The sequence below is a fragment of the Neoarius graeffei genome, chromosome 8 (genome assembly GCF_027579695.1).
Source record: "Neoarius graeffei isolate fNeoGra1 chromosome 8, fNeoGra1.pri, whole genome shotgun sequence".
Classification (NCBI taxonomy): Eukaryota; Metazoa; Chordata; class Actinopteri; order Siluriformes; family Ariidae; genus Neoarius; species Neoarius graeffei.
Genome location: NC_083576.1, coordinates 92,343,128 through 92,363,299, shown reverse-complemented (window position 1 = coordinate 92,363,299; position 20,172 = coordinate 92,343,128). Strand labels below are relative to the sequence as shown.

Here is a 20,172-nt window from a genome sequence, read left to right as displayed (position 1 = left end):
TAATTTATTTATTGAGGAAAATGATCCAATATTACATATCTGTGAGTGGCAAAAGTATGTGACCCTTTGCTTTCAGTATCTGGTGTGACCCCCTTGTGCAGCAATAACTGCAACTAAACGTTTGCGGTAACTGTTGATCAGTCCTGCACACCGGCTTGGAGGAATTTTAGCCCGTTCCTCCGTACAGAACAGCTTCAACTCTGGGATGTTGGTGGGTTTCCTCACATGAACTGCTCGCTTCAGGTCCTTCCACAACATTTCCATTGGATTAAGGTCAGGACTTTGACTTGGCCATTCCAAAACATTAACTTTATTCTTCTTTAACCATTCTTTGGTAGAATGACTTGTGTGCTTAGGGTCGTTGTCTTGCTGCATGACCCACCTTCTCTTGAGATTCAGTTCATGGACAGATGTCCTGACATTTTCCTTTAGAATTCGCTGGTATAATTCAGAACTCATTGTTCCATCAATGATGGCAAGCCGTCCTGGCCCAGATGCAGCAAAACAGGCCCAAACCATGATACTACCACCACCATGTTTCACAAATGGGATAAGGCTCATGCTGGAATGCAGTGTTTTCCTTTCTCCAAACATAACGCTTCTCATTTAAACCAAAAAGTTCTATTTTGGTCTCATCCATCCACAAAACATTTTCCCAATAGCCTTCCGGCTTGTCCACATGATCTTTAGCAAACTGCAGACGAGCAGCAATGTTCTTTTTGGAGAGCAGTGGCTTTCTCCTTGCAACCCTGCCATGCACACCATTGTTGTTCAGTGTTCTCCTGATGGTGGACTCATGAACATTAGCCAATGTGAGAGAGGCCTTCAGCTGCTTAGAAGTTACCCTGGAGTCCTTTGTGACCTTGCTGACTATTACACGCCTTGCTCTTGGAGTGATCTTTGTTGGTCAACCACTCCTGGGGAGGGTAACAATGGTCTTGAATTTCCTCCATTTGTACACAATCTGTCTGACTGTGGATTGGTGGAGTCCAAACTCTTTAGAGATGGTTTTGTAACCTTTTCCAGCCTGATGAGCATCAACAACGCTTTTTCTGAGGTCCTCAGAAATTTCCTTTGTTCATGCCATGATACACTTCCACAAACGTGTTGTGAAGATCAGACTTTGATAGATCCCTGTTCTTTAAATAAAACAGGGTGCCCACTCACACCTGATTGTCGTCCCATTGATTGAAAACACCTGACTCTCATTTCACCTTCAAATTAACTGCTAATCCTAGACGTTCACATACTTTTGCCACTCACAGATATGTAATATTGGATCATTTTCCTCAATAAATAAATGACCAAGTATAATATTTTTGTCTCATTTGTTTAACTGGGTTCTCTTTATCTACTTTTAGGACTTGTGTGAAAATCTGATGATGTTTTAGGTCATATTTATGCAGAAATATAGAAAATTCTAAAGGGTTCACACCACTGTATATTTTACTGGGAAATATGCCACTCATATTTTTCATCCGAGCTCCACCTAGGACATGGAGAACCAAAACCATCTCTATCTGTCCCTCGTGAGGAAATTGATGATAAATTTGTTTTGATAAATTTGGGGACTTTTTGTTTGTGGATGTGTCTATAATATAATGAAAAGAAAATCACACGTTGGCTTGAAGATATGAAGTTTATCTTCTCATGTTGAAAAACTCACATTTTTCATACGAAATCCATCGCGGATCTGAGTGACATATTTAAATAATATTGTCTGACTTTTATTCGTGGTCTATCAGATATATTCCATTCAGTGAGCATGATACTGAACGAGTCGAAGACGAGTCGCTGAATGGAATATATCTGATAGACCATGAAAAAAAGCCAGACAATATTATTATTATTATTATTATTATTATTATACGTTCCTTTCAGGTGTTCAACACGTCTTTCTCTTTCAAAATTCTCTCAAAATCTTCTGTATTTCACAAAGCAAACCTGGCAGCCATGTTTGTTTACAAATTGTCCCAGTCGCTCACTAGCACAGAAGTTTTATGTCTCTGACGTGTGATGTCATGTTGTCTTGACAACCATGCAATATCGTAAACCATATTCAACGCTCATTCTCCATTGGGTAGAGTGACGTAATACATGTAGGATAAGCGATATGCTAACAATATTGCATGCTATCAAACCAAATGAATGAAACCCGCTAGAAGGGAATAGAACACGTTTTTATTCCATTGAAGAACTGTCCTGTATGTTTAGTAATTCCCGATATTTCACTCTGATGATGCCAGCGTTTTCCCGCTGACTCGATAGACACTTGTCAAAACGGTGAATCGGCTCAAAGTTGAAATTCTTTTGATTACTTTGTGTATACACTACCGTTCAAAAGTTTGGGGTCACTTTGAAATGTCCTTATTTTTGAAAGAAAAGCACTGTTCTTTTCAATGAAGATCACTTTAAACTAATCAGAAATCCACTCTATACATTGCTAATGTGCTAAATGACTATTCTAGCTGCAAATGTCTGGTTTTTGGTGCAATATCTCCATAGGTGTATAGAGGCCCATTTCCAGCAACTCTCACTCCAGTGTTCTAATGGTACAATGTGTTTGCTCATTGCCTCAGAAGGCTAATGGATGATTAGAAAACCCTTGTACAATCATGTTAGCACAGCTGAAAACAGTTGAGCTCTTTAGAGAAGCTATAAAACTGACCTTCCTTTGAGCAGATTGAGTTTCTGGAGCATCACATTTGTGGGGTCGATTAAATGCTCAAAATGGCCAGAAAAATGTCTTGACTATATTTTCTATTCATTTTACAACTTATGGTGGGAAATAAGTGTGACTTTTCATGGAAAACACAAAATTGTCTGGGTGACCCCAAACTTTTGAACGGTAGTGTGTGTGTGTGTGTGTGTGTGTGTATATATTGGATGTGTCCATATAATATAAAGAACATTACACAATAGGCTGAAGATATGAAGTTTATCTTCTCGTGTTGAAAAATATTTTCACTGGCGATATATACATTCACCACTCGAAGATAAACATCATATATTCATGCAAATGTGTTATATCCTCATCATATTTCACTATTTTAAATTGCGCATAAATCATGTTAATGGAAACACAGCTACTGTCACCGATATGAAGGTGATTATTTTCCTATAACAGCACATCCCTGAAGTGTTTTATTCATCTTACACCAAATATTTGTTTTGTTAAAGAAAGACAGAGCTTTTTTTTCCTTTTTATCCATTTTATATTTTACACATTTAATTCTGTGAAGCTATGACACTCGAAACTCCTTAAAGAACTTCATCACATCAGTGATTATTCTGTAATGATCATCAGCGCTGTGGGGACAGGAACTCCACTTCATTCCAACACCACACCGTGGAAATGAGTGTTGGCTCCTAAAACTGGGTTCTCTGAGGTTCCATATCAATGCTAAAGTTGTGTTTCATTTGCACTCTCGATGCTATACACGACACGACGCCCAGTGGCGTTCCCAACTCACCCGGTAGTAGTCAGTGCTGTAGATGTCTCTCGACATTCCGAAGTCTCCGATCTTCACCAGCAGCCCGTTCCCAACCAGACAGTTGCGTGTCGCCAGGTCTCGGTGCACAAAGTGCTGAGACGCCAGGTACACCATGCCTGCTGCGATCTGAGTGGCGATGTGCAGCATCTGGGACAGACCCAACTCCCCGTTCGTCTGCAGTGGCTGTCCGTCAACCAGGATCATCGCATCGGGGCCGTGAGCTCTGTTAAGAATCAGAACACAGTACAGAACGCTGGATAATCATGTGATGATGTTTGCCGTAAACTAAACACATAGCTAACTACTTAGTTAGACTTAGGTTTGTTCTGATGATGTCATAATGTTGCTCCTGTTCAGGATATCAAACAGCCTGGTTTATATTTTTTCACCCGTGGATTTATTCAGTCGCGACGTGATCATACTCGCATGTCATGATGACATGTCCACCAGGGGGCAGGAAACCAAAAATAAACAGTAAACACATCTCATTTCATCAAAAGTGAAGAAACAGATTAATATGACTTAGATCTGATTTCTGAATTCGATCAAGAATTCAAAAACCTTTTGAGCAAATTATCCCAGAAGGACATTTTGGACTCGAACAAACAGTTAAAGGAATCATATTTGAATCTTCACATTTATTTTAGAACAATAATTCAAACAATTTTTCCCTAATGTGCCGAGTCACAGACACAAGAAATTATTTCCAAATAAAAATACTTTCCTGAATGAAAGTGTTCTACTTGAATGATTTAGAGATTAAAATGGGATATGAACCGTTTGTAGTTGTAATTGATTTATAATTCTCATTAGAAACTCAGAGAGCTTATTTCTCCTTTCTGTAATGTGATGTCACTTCCCTCTCCAACGCCCTCACTGAGTTATGTGCTGAGTGAAGAAGTGCAGAAGTCAACTAATTGCTTGTTTGAAAGAACATCTAAAACAATAAGTCATTTTCTATGGCTAACTAACTTGGAGATGTTTATAAAGTGATATCAAACTCCAACATGATCCCACTATGAATATTCGTAACATAATACAGACCATGTCTGAAGGTCTGAAACAAACAAACAAACAAAGAAACAGGTGTGCAGGCACTAGGACCACGCAAATAACAGGGGTGCAGGCACTAGGACCACGCAGAAAACAGGGGTGCAGGCACTAGAGTGCCTGCTCAATGTCGTATGTCCTCCCAAAAAAAACGTGGCACTATAAACGGTTCATCTGCCATTTTAATCTCGAAATCACTCCAGTAGAATACTTTCATTCAGGAAAGTCTCACTCACACTCTTTTTTTTTTTGGAAAAAAAAAAAAAAACCCTTGTATGTCCTCTGTCTTTTCCCGCTTGGGGGGGTCTGACACTGCTAACTATTGTTTGAATCAAATTTTTTGAATTGTTTTTGAGCGCACGAGAGCAAAGCTGGAGTGGGGGATGTTTCTGCATGGTCCTAGTGCCTGCATACACTTCTGTTTTTGAGCAGGGACTCTTCCCGCATGGTCCTAATGCCTGGACTCTTTTTTGGGGTTTTTTTTGGACCTTAAAATGTGTGTGTGTGTTGTGTGTGTGTGTTGTGTGTGTGTGTATGTATGGGGGACTGCCCCCCCCCACACACACGGGACACCCCCCCCCCCCACACACACACACGGGACCCCCCTCCCCCAATATAATGGTAGGGAAAACACTGATAAATGTCTCAACATATTTTTCTTGACTTCAGTTGTTTCACATGTTGAATTGATGTTTTCAAGGAACATCAGAGATGGAGGACAAAGAAACGTATCCGTTTTATTGTTGAATTTCTACGCTAGTGCAGCGTCGCAGGGTGTCAGGATAGCAAAAAGAACACATGCTAACCTAGCGAGTTAAAGCTAAGCTAGCATGCGTACCTACTGTGTAACTCTGCTTTTTTTTGTTGGATCATGGATCCTGACTCTTTGCTTAAGTAACATGGGAGGAGTCTTAGACAGCTGTCAATCAAACATATTTGCTCATTTGAATATTAGGCCACACCCAGTATAATAGTTCTCAGATTGGACTACTGGTGGGTTCAGCTGCTCGTATGCAGTGATTTATTTATTTATATTTAAACTACTGGATGCTTCCAATCTGACATTTGGTATCCTGATACATACAGTATATTATTTGTATTTTCTTAAGTTTGGATGAAATGGAACAAAGTTTTATTGATTTAAACTCCGCTGTATGTTTAGTAGAACACAAGTGTATTGATACTAGTGTTTTTTTTTAAATAAAATTTGCATGCTGTATGAATATCACATTAAAAATAAACACAGTGTTTATTTAAAGACTAAAACCCTGGCACTGATTAGTTGTTTTTGTTTGTTTGTTTTTTGCTCCTGCTCTCAGCCAATCAGAACACACACTGCACTCGGCTCACTTTCATGAAGAATCGTGGAATTTTTCATTACAGTAACCTGAAAGTCCGAGAGTTATTCTACTGTAACGTTCTCACACTAACAGTATTATCCTCCTCACAGGACCTGTATGCCAGTCACGGATGCTCTCCATCATGCAGAACCGGCACTGTGTGCCAACGCAACAGCATGCAGGAACTCGAGGGAACCCAGGAGGGGTGTGTGTGTGTGTGTGTGTGTGTGTGTGTGTGTGTGTTATCCGGTGTCATCATGTTATCCTCTTAATCCAGACAGCAGGAGTTAGAAAGTGATTCGCGTTCCCAGGATGGCTCTTGTCAGAACCGATGTACGCAGTGTATCATCTTGTGTTCTGTTTCTCACGCAGTTCCTCTGCAGAAAGCTTGTTCCTCATCCATCACGCTCTGATCACTCGCACCGGAGACACACACACACACACACACACAGGACAGGAAATGAAATCCGCTCCATCTCGTAGCCTCCTCGTCGAAACCAAAAGGCTGCTGCAGTGTCAGATTTTCATAAAAGTGTTTAAAATACGACACGTAAAAGATGACAGGAGCTGAGTGAATTACAACCACACCCGCCAGTGTGAACACACACACACACACACACACACACACACACACACACACAGGGGAGAGATGAGAAAACTCGCTGGGGTTTGGATGAACAAGACAAGAAGATGTCTTGTTAGGGATGGAGTTTAAGGTCTTAGACGTGACTCAAATGCAACCAACAAAAATCTTTTAGATGCTAGGTTTTTTTTACCTACTTCATGTCGACTGAACGCTGCTTGACTGAACACACACCGTTTCAAATCATTAAATCAATGGTAGGATTTAGACTTTTAGTTAATGTCAACTTATTAAATGCAGACTGTTTTCTGAAACTATTCATGCACAAAATGTGTCTTTGAGTCGGACGAGTCACGTGCTTAGCTACAACACTAAACTGACTTCTTAGCTATGTTAGCCTTTAATGTTGCGACCAGCTTTAACTTTAAAAGCCAATTTAAATTTGGAGAGTTTTAGTCTTTTGTTGGAAATGGATCATATTTTATACATTTTTCGTTTGCTATAATATCGAACTCACTGATGAAAGGCGACTGCGAAAAATTTCCGTCACTAAAACTTGAATTGTGATAATTTCCCTAAAATGTTCTGATTCTGATTTCACATTTACAACATGTGAAAAAGTTTTTTTTTTAATGTTTTTACAGCTTTAAATGTTTTTAATTTTTCCAGGATAACCATTGTAATCATTTTTTAAACTATGAAGCGTTAACATCAACACACAGGTCAGAGGAAACAGGCCCAGAGTCCGGTTGGTACCGTAGTTCCTCCATCGTTTTCACCTCACCTCGTTTGTGTGTCAAATATTTATCGTTTATCATTGCTTTTACAAACTTAGCATGCTAAGAAAACAAAGGACAAAAAAGCTTCATCTTTTTCCTCCAAAAACAGTTCTGACGTAGTTTCATTTCTATTAACTGAGAAAAATATCGTTCCCCTGAATCCCATCCAGTATTCTTGAGCAGATGTTTATCCTCGTTGATGTTGTGTAAATGTATTTAATGATTGTAATGCACATGTGAACTTATTTGTATGAAACATACACACTAACTAATAATAAACTTTAGTTTGCTCATGAGGAAAGAAAATCATCAATGAATATGACGAGGTAAATGAGAGAGAGAGAGAGAGAGAGAGAGAGAGTCACACGACACTAACATTGCGTCTGATTGGCTGAATTTGAAGAAATTATGATGAGGTGAAAATGTGAATTTAATTGTATTTAATCTAAACCTTTTAAGCGAGACGGCCTTTCGATTTCATAAAATCAGTGAAATGTAGTTCCGTCTGAAATGTGGTGATTGTGATATCTGTTTATTTCTGTAATATCTCACAAAATATCAGGCCATTCTGTGGCTGGGAAGTTATTTAATTTGAGGGGATTAAAGCAAATAATGTGCATGAAATCGCTCGCTTGGCGCAGTCAAGCAGACAGAGGAAGTCCGTGTGCGCATGCGCAGGTTTACCTTCTTCTTCTTCTTTTGGGTTTTACGGCAGCTGGCATCCACAGTGTTGCATTACTGCCATCTACAGGTTTCCCTTTGAGCGTGCACTGACAGTTCCATCATTCTGTCGCTAAACGAACAGCTGATCACACCGAGGTGCTCGCTGAGCGCCCATATTTATTAGTTTGGTCCTGCGTTTCCTTTCCTTCATATATAACATAACGTCTTTTCTTCTCGCTTTCTTTCCGTTACTGTAGTCACTCTTTCACGTTTCATTCGCACACTCACGTCCTCCATTTTTCTCTCCTGTTTCAGATTTGTATCCCACAATGCCTTGCGTGAACGGGGAAAGCCCACCACGTGATGCATGATGTAGTATCTCGTATTGGGTCATGGTGAAGCAGGAAAAAATAGTGGAGAATTTAGGGCCACGTGGAGATAAATTCATTAATTGTTCTATTAAAAAAAAGCCTAATAAAATTGGAAGTCTGTGATTTGAATTCAGTAGCTTTCGGTCACTAAACAAAAATAATCAGGTGTCGGGAAAATTCTTTTTATGACCTACACTTGAAAAATCTGAAAGGCAGCACAGCTTTAAAGGAACCTTAAATTTAGTCGTGTATTTAAGTTCCTTTACTGAACTTTTTAATTTCATTAACGATAATAGTAACTTTACGAGCCTTTATTGGTATTATTAGAAGTAATAGTGACTCTTTTTAAGTACATTTAAATGTTAAATTTATTAGCATTAACAAAGTGACATGGTAAACTTTTTGTAAACAGTATTTTGTTTTCTTTAAGACATCATGGAAAGTCACTTAGTTATACTTTAAGAATTCTTAAAGTTATAAATAAATACACTGAAATTTAGCATTTCATGAACCTTTAGGATACTTTAAGAAGATCTTAAAGCTGTTAATTTGTCTAGTGTAGATTCTCCATTCTTTTTTGACTCAATGATTTATTTAACAGAAAATAATTTATTCAAATAGAAAAGAAAATGAACTCATAACCGATGTTTTCAGTTTTCAGGTCTTTAAGTGTAAATTGAGCCAGTTTTCTTATTATTATCTCATCCGGCCGACAGGTGATGAGTTTAATGCCATCAATGTGTTGTCTGTCATCCGTCCAGTGTTGTCCACATTTCACAAAAATCGCTTCCTCTCTCTCAGTTCTTCACCGATTTTTATTCTTTTTGGCAGGAAGGTCCGTCTGCCTGGGGTGCATATCGCTTCTACCCCAATTTTCATAATTGAAATGAATAATGACGATATGGAGTAATTAATCAATCCTTAACGAGCAGTTTCCACACAAATCGCTTCTTCTCCCTCAATTCTTCACTGATTTTGATTCTTTCTGGTATGAAGGTAGGGGAACCTAGGGTGCATATAACTTCTACCCTGATTTGCTTCATTACAATTATTAATGAAGTTATGGACTAATTAAGCCTTAATGAGCAGTTCAACAAGAAGGTCAATTCCTTGCCGTTTTGGATTCTTTCTGGTAAACGGGTCGGTATTCCTAGGGTGGATATCGCTTCTATATATAGCTTGTATATAGTGTTGATAGCTTACAACATTTATTACGCAAGGTGGCCCACTTTAGATCGTTCCTTCTGGACTAGACGGGGCCCGACTGAGCTACACCGTCATTGACGATCTTGTTTCTGCTCTAATCAGAACATTTTGCTCTAAATGTTCTCCACTCCTCCATCTGTCTGGATTTCTCTCACCAGAACTCGTGAGTGAGTGGTTTAGATGATAAGCAAAGCAGGATGAAGGTTGAGGAACTTGTTCAGTTTGTTCAGGGAGCCAGAATTCGACATCAAAAAATATGAAGGCAATATTTTACAGCACAGGGATTTCTGCACTGTAACAAATGAGTTTTAAAAACATATACTGGATTATTTGGAGTGGATTTGGAAACTTTGGGAATCCAAACTGTTTATTTTATTTTATATTTCAGGTGAGGTTGGTGTACAGGCTTGTACACAGCTCTCAGAAAAATTAAAATTATAATTATGATTTGTAAATTTTATGCTAGTCAATGTCTGCATGGCTCACAGGAAAGCTGCAGGTCTTCAGCAGGACTGAACCCATCACGAACCCACCTGAGGAACTTGTTAAGATCTCCGTGCTTCATGTATTCGAACACCATGATGAGCGGGTCTCCGTCCACGCAAACTCCATAAAACTTGACGATGTGCTCGTGCTGTAGGTTGGTCAGGAGCTCGGCCTCACGCTGGAAATCCTTCCTCGCCGCCAGCGTGGGATCCTTCAGCGTCTAAAAACACAGATGGATATCCAGACTTTATTGTGTTCAGTTCTGGAAGGAAGGAGTGTCCAGTTCCAGCGCTATGCAACATCCAGAGGTGAAGCTGGAACATTAAACAAGTTAGTTCCTGTTCTCATGGATGTTATAGCGGCTATAAACACTTCTTCCCTCATCAGCCTCTTTTTATTTTCTCTCTCTCTCTGTCAGAAAGAAGTTCCAGCTTCACCTTGGATTCTTACAGAACCCTGACACTGGAGACTCCTTCCATCAACGTTCCATAAACACATTTCTCCTCCAGAAGCTTCACCACATCTACGATCTCTTACTGCAAATCTGTTTATTATTATTATTATTATTATTATTATTAGCAGAGCTTTGCTGAGAATGAGTGGTTACCATAGAAACGATGATGTTTTAATGATAACGAGGGCGTTAATATAAACCCTCAGAGCTGCTGTTATAGAAAACTCATCAACACACATGTTTACTTCTGCAGCTGTGTTTCTTTCATCAAATAATCCAACAGTTTTATGTGTCAAATGATTTTAAATGTCTTTTTTTAATAAAAGGAAAACCAAAAATTATACCGTGGATTTATCATATCATATATCATATCAGCCCGATTTTAACATGTCCGGCACCTGTTTTTGTCTCGATTATCTGCTCTTGGTGTTACACGTTGTTAAGAGAGCTATTTCAATGGATGGAGGCATCAGAAGAACAGATGGTGAAGCTTTATTTCTCTATCAGAGACACCGGATTAGCCACGCCCACCTGCTGGGGAGGAATACAAGTACATTATGGCCACCATCTTGTGTGTTTTCCTGTGTGTGTGTTTACTCTGACTGGAATCACACTATTGCATGGTGTTAACATTACTGTTGGTGTAGTGATGCAACTTGAGCTTCATCTTCATGTCCATGAGTTGTGTTACATTCTACAGAGGTGCTCTGAAGTTCTACTGAAGATCTGAAGACAGGAACTGTAAAGACCTGGAACAATGTCTAAACCCTGAGACTGTTTGAGTGGATTTCTCAGCAGATTCAGGTCACAGATGAAGTTCAGGAGTGGAGCTACCATCATCCAGCCATCTCCTGTACATCAATCTGTACATTGAGTCCAGGAGATATCAAGTCACCGATCCCTCTAACCAGGATCGACAGCCAGGGCATTGCTGATGTCATTCAGACTGCAGATGTCTGCCTGGTGTGATCCTGAACAGAAGAAGCTAAAGTTCAAGACCCTCATAAGGTCACAGATATGAATCGCTGCCATGAGAATCATGATCTTCTTCTTCTTCATGGTGTCTTCTTCTTCTTCCAGAGCAGAAAATGTCCCTCCATCTCTTCCTGTCCTCTGTATCTTCTTCTGTAGCACCAACTGTCCTCATGTCCTCCTTCACCAAATCCATCAATCTCATCTTTTGTCTTCCTCTGTTCCTTCTGCCTGCCAACTCCATCTCCACCATCCTTTTCCCAATACACCCTGGGTCTCTCCTCTGTCTGTGTCCAAACCATCTCAATCTCACCTCTCTCTTTGTCTCCAAGCCATCCTACACGTCCCTCTGTCCCTCTAATACACTCCTTCCATGAGAATTATGATGTAGAATCCAGAAAAACTGAACCAGCCAGAGTACGAGTAATAATCACATTCATAATTATAAATCTGCTGATAAAACAGCACATGATCCAGCTCAGTGATTTTAATTACTTTTAGTGATTTGTGAGGAGAAATGAATAAAGCCATGATATATGAAAACAGTGGGCGGCACGGTGGTGTATTGGTTAGCGCTGTCGCCTCACAGCAAGAAGGTCCGGGTTCGAGCCCCGGGGCCGGCGAGGGCCTTTCTGTGTGGAGTTTGCATGTTCTCCCCGTGTCCGCGTGGGTTTCCTCCGGGTGCTCCGGTTTCCCCCACAGTCCAAAGACATGCAGGTTAGGTTAACTGGTGACTCTAAATTGAGCGTAGGTGTGAATGTGAGTGTGAATGGTTGTCTGTGTCTATGTGTCAGCCCTGTGATGACCTGGCGACTTGTCCAGGGTGTACCCCGCCTTTCACCCGTAGTCAGCTGGGATAGGATCCAGCTCGCCTGCGACCCTGTAGAAGGATAAAGCGGCTACAGATAATGAGATGAGATGAGTGCTTTACTGAATCATCTTTATGAAACAGCTCATATGAGCGTAAACAAACAAAAAAACACTTTGTGATATTTCAGTTTTTGAAATTCATTACTCTTTTTACAGTGGTACTTGAAAGTTTGTGAACCCTTTAGAATTTTCTATATTTCTGCATAAATATGACCTAAACATCATCAGATTTTCACACAAGTCCTAAAAGTAGATAAAGAGAACCCAGTTAAACAAATGAGACAAAAATATTATACTTGGTCATTTATTTATTGAGGAAAATGATCCAGTATTACATATCTGTGAGTGGCAAAAGTATGTGAACCTTTGCTTTCAGTATCTGGTGTGACCCCCTTGTGCAGCAATAACTGCAACTAAACGTTTGCGGTAACTGTTGATCAGTCCTGCACACCAGCTTGGAGGAATTTTAGCCCGTTCCTCCGTACAGAACAGCTTCAACTCTGGGATGTTGGTGGGTTTCCTCACATGAACTGCTCGCTTCAGGTCCTTCCACAACATTTCCATTGGATTAAGGTCAGGACTTTGACTTGGCCATTCCAAAACATTCACTTTATTCTTCTTTAACCATTCTTTGGGAGAGCAACTTGTGTGCTTAGGGGTCATTGTCTTGCTGCATGACCCACCTTCTCTTGAGATTCAGTTCATGGACAGATGTCCTGACATTTTCCTTTAGAATTTGCTGGTATAATTCAGAATTCATTGTTCCATCAATGAGGGCAAGCCGTCCTGGCCCAGATGCAGCAAAACAGGCCCAGACCATGATACTACCACCATCATGTTTCACAGGTGGGATAAGGTTCTTATGCTGGAATGCAGTGTTTTACTTTCTCCAAACATAACGCTTCTCATTTAAACCAAAAAGTTCTATTTTGGTCTCATCCGTCCACAAAACATTTTTCCAATAGCCTTCTGGCTTGTCCACATGATCTTTAGCAAACTGCAGATGAGCAGCAATGTTCTTTTTGGAGAGCAGTGGCTTTCTCCTTGCAACCCTGCCATGCACACCATTGTTGTTCAGTGTTCTCCTGATGGTGGACTCATGAACATTAACATTAGCCAATGGGAGAGAGGCCTTCAGTTGCTTAGAAGTTACCCTAGAGATGATGAGATGAGATATATCAAAACAAGGTTCTGAGATCTCGACAGTTTATCACACTTCTAATTCACTGTACTGATTTATCGAATATTTAATAAGGTAATTTCAGTGTTGTTGTAAACTCGAAGTGTGTTGATGTAAAAATAACACACAGTTTGACGGATACTTTGACCAAGCACTCATCTGATAAACTCATCACAAAATTTTAAATTTAGTCATAATTTCATCCATAAAAATTCACTCGACTGAGATCCACCGATGTCTCTGATTAATCTGCATCTCCTCTGATGACGTTAAACAGACCGGATTGTTAAATTCATTAATAATTGCAAATGTACAGTTAGGTCCATAAATATTTGGACACTGACACAAATTTTCTTTTTTTACCTGTTTACTGAAACATATTCAAGTTATAGTTATATAATGGACATAAAGTCCAGACTTTCAGCTTTCATTTGAGGGTATCCACATTAAAATTGGATGAAGGGTTTAGGAGTTTCAGCTCCTTAACATGTGCCACCTTGTTTTTAAAGGGACCAAAAGTAATTGGACAATTGACTCCAAGGCTATTACATGGGCAGGTGTGGGCAATTCCTTCGTTATGTCATTCTCAATTAAGCAGATAAAAGGCCTGGAGTTGATCTGAGGTGTGGTGCTTGCATTTGGAAGATTTTGCTGTGAAGAAAACATGCGGTCAAAGGAGCTCTCCATGCAGGTGAAACAAGCCATCCTTAAGCTGCGAAAACAGAAAAAAAACATCCGAGAAATTGTTACAATATTAGGAGTGGCAAAATCTACAGTTTGGTACATCCTGAGAAAGAAAGAAAGAAAGAAAGAAAGAAAGAAAGAAAGAAAGAAAGAAAGAACTGGTGAACTCATCAATGCAAAAAGACCTGGACGCCCACGAAAGACAACAGTGGTGGATGATCGCAGAATAATTTCCATGGTGAAGAGAAACCCCTTCACAACAGCCAACCAAGTGAACAACACTCTCCAGGAGGTAGGCGCATCAATATCCAAATCTACCATAAAGAGAAGACTGCATGAAAGTAAATACAGAGGGTTCACTGCACGGTGCAAGCCACTCATAAGCCTCAAGAATAAAAAGGCTAGATTGGACTTTGCTAAAAAACATCTAAAAAAGCCAGCACAGTTCTGGAAGAACATTCTTTGGACAGATGAAACTAAGATCAACCTCTACCAGAATGATGGAAAGAAAAAAGTATAGCAAAGGCATGGTACAGCTCATGATCCAAAGCATACCACATCATCTGTAAAACACGGTGGAGGCAGTGTGATGGCTTGGGCATGCATGGCTGCCAGTGGCACTGGATCACTAGTGTTTATTGATGATGTGACACAGGACAGAAGCAGCCGGATGAATTCTGAGGTATTCAGAGACGTACTGTGTGCTCAAATCCAACCAAACTGATTGGTCGGCGTTTCATAATACAGATGGACAATGACCCAAAACATAAAGCCAAAGCAACCCAGGAGTTTATTAAAGCAAAGAAGTGGAATATTCTTGAATGGCCAAGTCAGTCACCTGATCTCAACCCAATTGAGCAGCATTTCACTTGTTAAAGACTAAACTTCAGACAGAAAGGCCCACAAACAAACAGCAACTGAAAACCGCTGCAGTAAAGGCCTGGCAGAGCATTAAAAAGGAGGAAACACTGCGTCTGGTGATGTCCATGAGTTCAAGACTTCAGGCAGTCATTGCCAACAAAGGGTTTTCAACCAACTATTAGAAATGAACATTTTATTTACAATTATTTAATTTGTCCGATTACTTTTGAGCCCCTGAAATGAAGGGATTGTGTTTAAAAAAATGCTTTAGTTCCTCACATTTTTATGCAATCATTTTGTTCAACCCACTGAATTAAAGCTGAAAGTCTGAACTTCAACTGCATCTGAATTGTTTTTGTGGCAGCGGGGGTGTGGTCAAGCGCCGGTCTGTGACAGGAGGGCGGAGTTGGGGAAGGTAAGTGGCAGAATCGCTTCACCTGAGTGTAATTAACCTGTGTTTGTGTGTGTGTTCTCCCCAGTAAACCGCGCCCTATTTAAGGAGGGAGAGTGAGAGCGGAGGGGAGCTCGCTGAGGAGATTCACGAGTGTGTGTGTGTGAAACTCAGTGTGTTTTGTGTATGCCCGACTGAAAAGTGCGGCAATAAAAGCGTAATATTTAATCCTGATCTCTGTCCTGCCGTCTTCTGTGCTCCACCCACACGTTAAGCCCGCTACAGTGGTGCCGAAACCCGGGACGGTGGAGCACCTGTCCTGCAGCCCCATGGAATCCTCCCCGTTCGCGGACTTGGTCCACGCCCTCGCCACGGCTCAGCAGAGCCAGCACCAGGCACTCGTCACGCTCCGGAAGGAGCAGGAGCGCCGCTTTGAAGCCCTGGTGCTGGCTCAACATGAAGACCGAGAGGCGTTCCGGCGCCTCCTCGCGTCGGCGGGGTCCACCAGCGCCCCGGCCGCGGGCCCATCTCCCCTCACCTTGACCAAGATGGGCCCGCAGAACGACCCCGAGGCTTTCATCGCGTTGTTCGAGCAGGTCGCCGAAGCCTCGGGGTGGCCGATGGAGCAGCGCGTGGCGCGCCTCCTCCCCCTCCTGACGGGAGAGGCGCAGTTAGCCGCACTACAGCTCCCCGCCGACCGCCGGCTGGCCTACGCCGACCTTCGCCGGGCTGTCCTCCAGCGCGTGGGGTGAACGCCGGAGCAGCAGCGCCAGCGCTTCCGCGCGCTGCGAATGGAGGAAGTCGGCAGCCCGTTCGCGTTCGGCCAGCTGCTCCGGGACGCCTGCTGGCGGTGGCTGAGGGCCGAAGATCGCGACGCCGAGGGAATCATCGACCAGGTGGCGCTGGAACAGTTCATCGCCCGCCTACCCGCCGGAACCGCGGAGTGGGTCCAGTGCCACCGCCCGGCGTCGCTGGATCAGGCCGTGGGACTGGCGGAGGATCATCTGGCGGCTGTCCCGGCGGCAGGACAACGGATGACGTCGTCTTCTCTCTCCTCTTCTCTCTCTCTCTCTCTTCCCCCTCCTCCCGTGTCCCGTCCTCGCCCCATTCCCCCACCACGGAGGCAGGGGCCGGCTCCACCCCAGCCGGCCCGCCGCACCCGTGGTGCCCTCCCGTTTCTCCCTTCTGTGTCTGTCTCTCCCCCCCCTCAGGTGAGTGACCCTCAAAACACAGCTGCAGAGGGGAGGCCTGGGCCGGTTTGCTGGCGCTGCGGGGAACCGGGCCACCTGCAGCATCAGTGTGCAGCGATGGAGGTGCGGGCGGTGGTGCGGATCCCCAACGCACCAGAGGCTGCCCTCGATCGGGCCGGAGTGTATCGCATACCGGTAAGTGTACAAGGGGCGACATATCAGGCGTTGATGGATTCGGGTTGCAATCAGACCTCGATCCACCAAAGCCTGGTGCAAGACGAGGCATTGGGGGGAGCACAAGGGGTGAAGGTGTTGTGTGTGCACGGGGATATTCACAGCTACCCATTGGTGTCGGTCCACATACATTTCAGAGGGGAAAAATCGATAGTGAAGGCGGCGGTTAATCCTCGCCTTACCCACTCTTTGATCTTGGGGACTGATTGGCCGGGATTTCGGGGGTTAATGGCACGCCTAGTAAAGAGTGGGTCCTGCCGGTTGTCAGGGGAGGGTCCCGGTGTCGCTTTGGCTGGAGCTGCGGTCGCAGAGCCGTCTATGTCATCTCCGTGACAGAGTGAGGAGCCCCCGGCCCCTCCTCTTTCTATTGGGGAATCCCTCGCGGATTTCCCACTGGAACAATCACGAGACGAGACTCTGCGGCACGTGTTTGACCAAGTGAGAGTAATCGATGGTCAAACGCTCCAGCCGAACGCCACCCCGTCCTTTCCCTATTTTTCCATTTTGAAGGATAGGTTATACCGAGTGACGCAGGACACTCAGATGAAAGAGCGAGTCACCCAGTTGTTAATTCCAAAGAGCCGCCGGGAATTGGTATTCCAGGCGGCTCACTTTAATCCCATGGTGGGACACCTCGGGCAGGATAAGACACTCGCCCGGATAATGGCCCGATTCTATTGGCCGGGGATTCGCGGCGACGTCCGTAAGTGGTGTACGGCGTGCCGCGAATGCCAATTAGTAAATCCAGCGGCCATTCCAAAAGCGCCCTTGCGCCCCCTACCATTAATCGAGACCCCGTTTGAAAGAATTGGGATGGATCTCGTCGGGCCATTAGATCGGTCAACACGAGGGTACCGCTTTATATTGGTTCTAGTGGACTATGCAACGCGATACCCGGAAGCGGTGCCTCTCCGCAATATCTCCGCACGTAGTATTGCAGAGGCCCTCTTCCACGTCATCTCCCGGGTCGGAATCCCGAAAGAGATTCTGACTGACCAAGGCACCTCGTTTATGTCACGAACACTGAGCGAACTGTATGGGCTATTGGGTATTAAGCCGATCCGCACCAGCGTGTATCACCCACAGACGGACGGTTTAGTTGAACGGTTCAATCGCACCCTCAAGAATATTATCAAAAAATTCGTAAGTGAGGACGCACGTAACTGGGATAAATGGCTCGAACCCTTGTTGTTTGCAGTGCGAGAGGTCCCCCAAGCCTCCACGGGGTTCTCCCCGTTTGAATTATTGTATGGGCGTAAGCCGCGCGGCATCTTAGATGTACTGCGGGAAAATTGGGAGGAGGGACCTTCACAGAGCAAAAATGAAATTCAGTACGTTATGGATCTGCGCGCAAAACTCCACACGCTCACCCACCTAACTCAGGAGAATTTGCGGCAGGCCCAGGAACGGCAAACCTGCCTGTACAACAAGGGCACGCGCCTTAGAGAGTTCACTCCGGGAGATAAGGTACTCGTCCTTTTGCCCACGTCGAGCTCCAAATTAGTCGCCAAGTGGCAAGGGCCCTTTGAGGTCACACGGCAAGTCGGGGACGTCGACTATGAGGTTAGGCGAACGGACAGGGAGGGGGCACTACAGATCTACCACCTCAATCTGCTGAAACTCTGGAACGAGGAGGTCCCCGTGGCGTTGGTGTCGGTAGTTCCGGAGAAGGCGGAGCTGGGGCCGGAGGTCCAAAAAGGGTCATTGGCATCTCGCACCTCTCCGGTCCCCTGTGGAGACCACCTCTCCCCGACCCAACTCACGGAGGTCGCCCAGTTGCAGACCGAGTTTTCGGATGTGTTCTCGCCCCTGCCCGGTCGCACCAACCTCATAGAACACCACATAGAGACGCCCCCGGGGGTGGTAGTGCGTAGCTGTCCTTATAGATTACCCGAACACAAAAAAAAGGTGGTTCGGGAAGAACTTCAGGCCATGCTCGAAATGGGCATCGTCGAGGAGTCCCACAGTGACTGGAGCAGCCCGGTGGTCTTGGTTCCCAAGGCTGACGGCTCGGTCCGGTTCTGTGTGGACTATAGAAAAGTCAACGCGGTGTCTAAATTCGACGCGTACCCAATGCCTCGTATTGATGAGCTGCTCGATCGACTAGGCACGGCTCGCTTTTACTCGACACTGGATTTGACGAAGGGATATTGGCAGATCCCCTTGACTCCATTATCCCGGGAAAAAATGGCCTTCTCCACACCGTTCGGCTTACACCAGTTCGTCACACTTCCGTTTGGGCTGTTTGGGGCATCCGCTACGTTTCAGCGGCTGATGGACAGGGTCCTCCGGCCCCACGCCACCTATGCGGCCGCTTACTTAGATGACATTATCATTTATAGTAATGACTGGCAGCGGCACCTGCAACATCTGAGGGCCGTCCTTAGGTCGCTGAGGCGGGCAGGGCTCACGGCCAACCCGAAGAAGTGTGCGATTGGGCGGGTGGAAGTACGGTATCTGGGCTTCCACTTGGGTAACGGGCAGGTGCGTCCCCAAATCAATAAGACAGCAGCGATTGCGGCCTGCCCGAGGCCCAAGACCAAAAAGGGGGTGAGACAGTTCCTGGGGCTGGCTGGCTACTATCGTAGGTTTATACCTAATTATTCGGACGTCACCAGCCCGCAGACTGACCTCACTAAAAAGGGGGTGCCAGATCCGGTCCAGTGGACGGAGCAGTGCCAGCGGGCTTTCTCTGAGGTAAAGGCTGCACTGTGTGGGGGGCCACTTTTGCACTCCCCTGATTTCTCTCTCCCTTTTTTGTTACAGACTGATGCGTCGGACAGAGGGCTGGGGGCCGTTTTGTCTCAGCAGGTGGGGGGAGAGGACCGCCCAGTGTTATACATCAGCCGAAAGCTGTCAGTGCGCGAGGGGCACTACAGCACCATCGAGAAAGAGTGCCTGGCGATCAAGTGGGCGGTCCTCGCCCTCCGGTACTACCTGCTGGGGCGCTCTTTCACCCTCTGTTCGGACCACTCGCCCCTCCAGTGGCTCCACCGCATGAAGGATGCCAACGCGTGGATCACCTGTTGGTATCTGGTGCTCCAACCTTTCAACTTCAAGGTGGTCCACAGGCCGGGGGCGCAGATGGTCGTGGCGGACTTCCTCTCCCGTCAAGGGGGGGGGGGGGGGGGGGGGGGGTCGGCTGCGGGCCGGACGGGCGCCCGGCCTGAGTCGGGCGGTGGGGGTATGTGGCAGCGGGGGCGTGGTCAAGCGCCGGTCTGTGACAGGAGGGCGGAGTTGGGGAAGGTAAGTGGCAGAATCGCTTCACCTGAGTGTAATTAACCTGTGTTTGTGTGTGTGTTCTCCCCAGTAAACCGCGCCCTATTTAAGGAGGGAGAGTGAGAGCGGAGGGGAGCTCGCTGAG

The 20,172-nt window shown here is 44.6% G+C and overlaps 1 protein-coding gene across 1 annotated transcript in view; it reads right to left on the bottom strand.

The window, feature by feature from the left end:
• The window catches only part of ntrk3a (neurotrophic tyrosine kinase, receptor, type 3a), a 527,544-nt gene that overhangs the window by 28,681 nt on the left and 478,691 nt on the right, over positions 1 to 20,172 (bottom strand). The window contains exons 14-15 of the mRNA XM_060928492.1: positions 10,020 to 10,192; positions 3,474 to 3,717 (exon numbers count right to left, since the gene is read on the bottom strand). Of these exons, the coding sequence (XP_060784475.1) occupies positions 3,474 to 3,717; positions 10,020 to 10,192 (417 nt within the window). The remainder of the gene's footprint in view (positions 1 to 3,473; positions 3,718 to 10,019; positions 10,193 to 20,172) is intronic.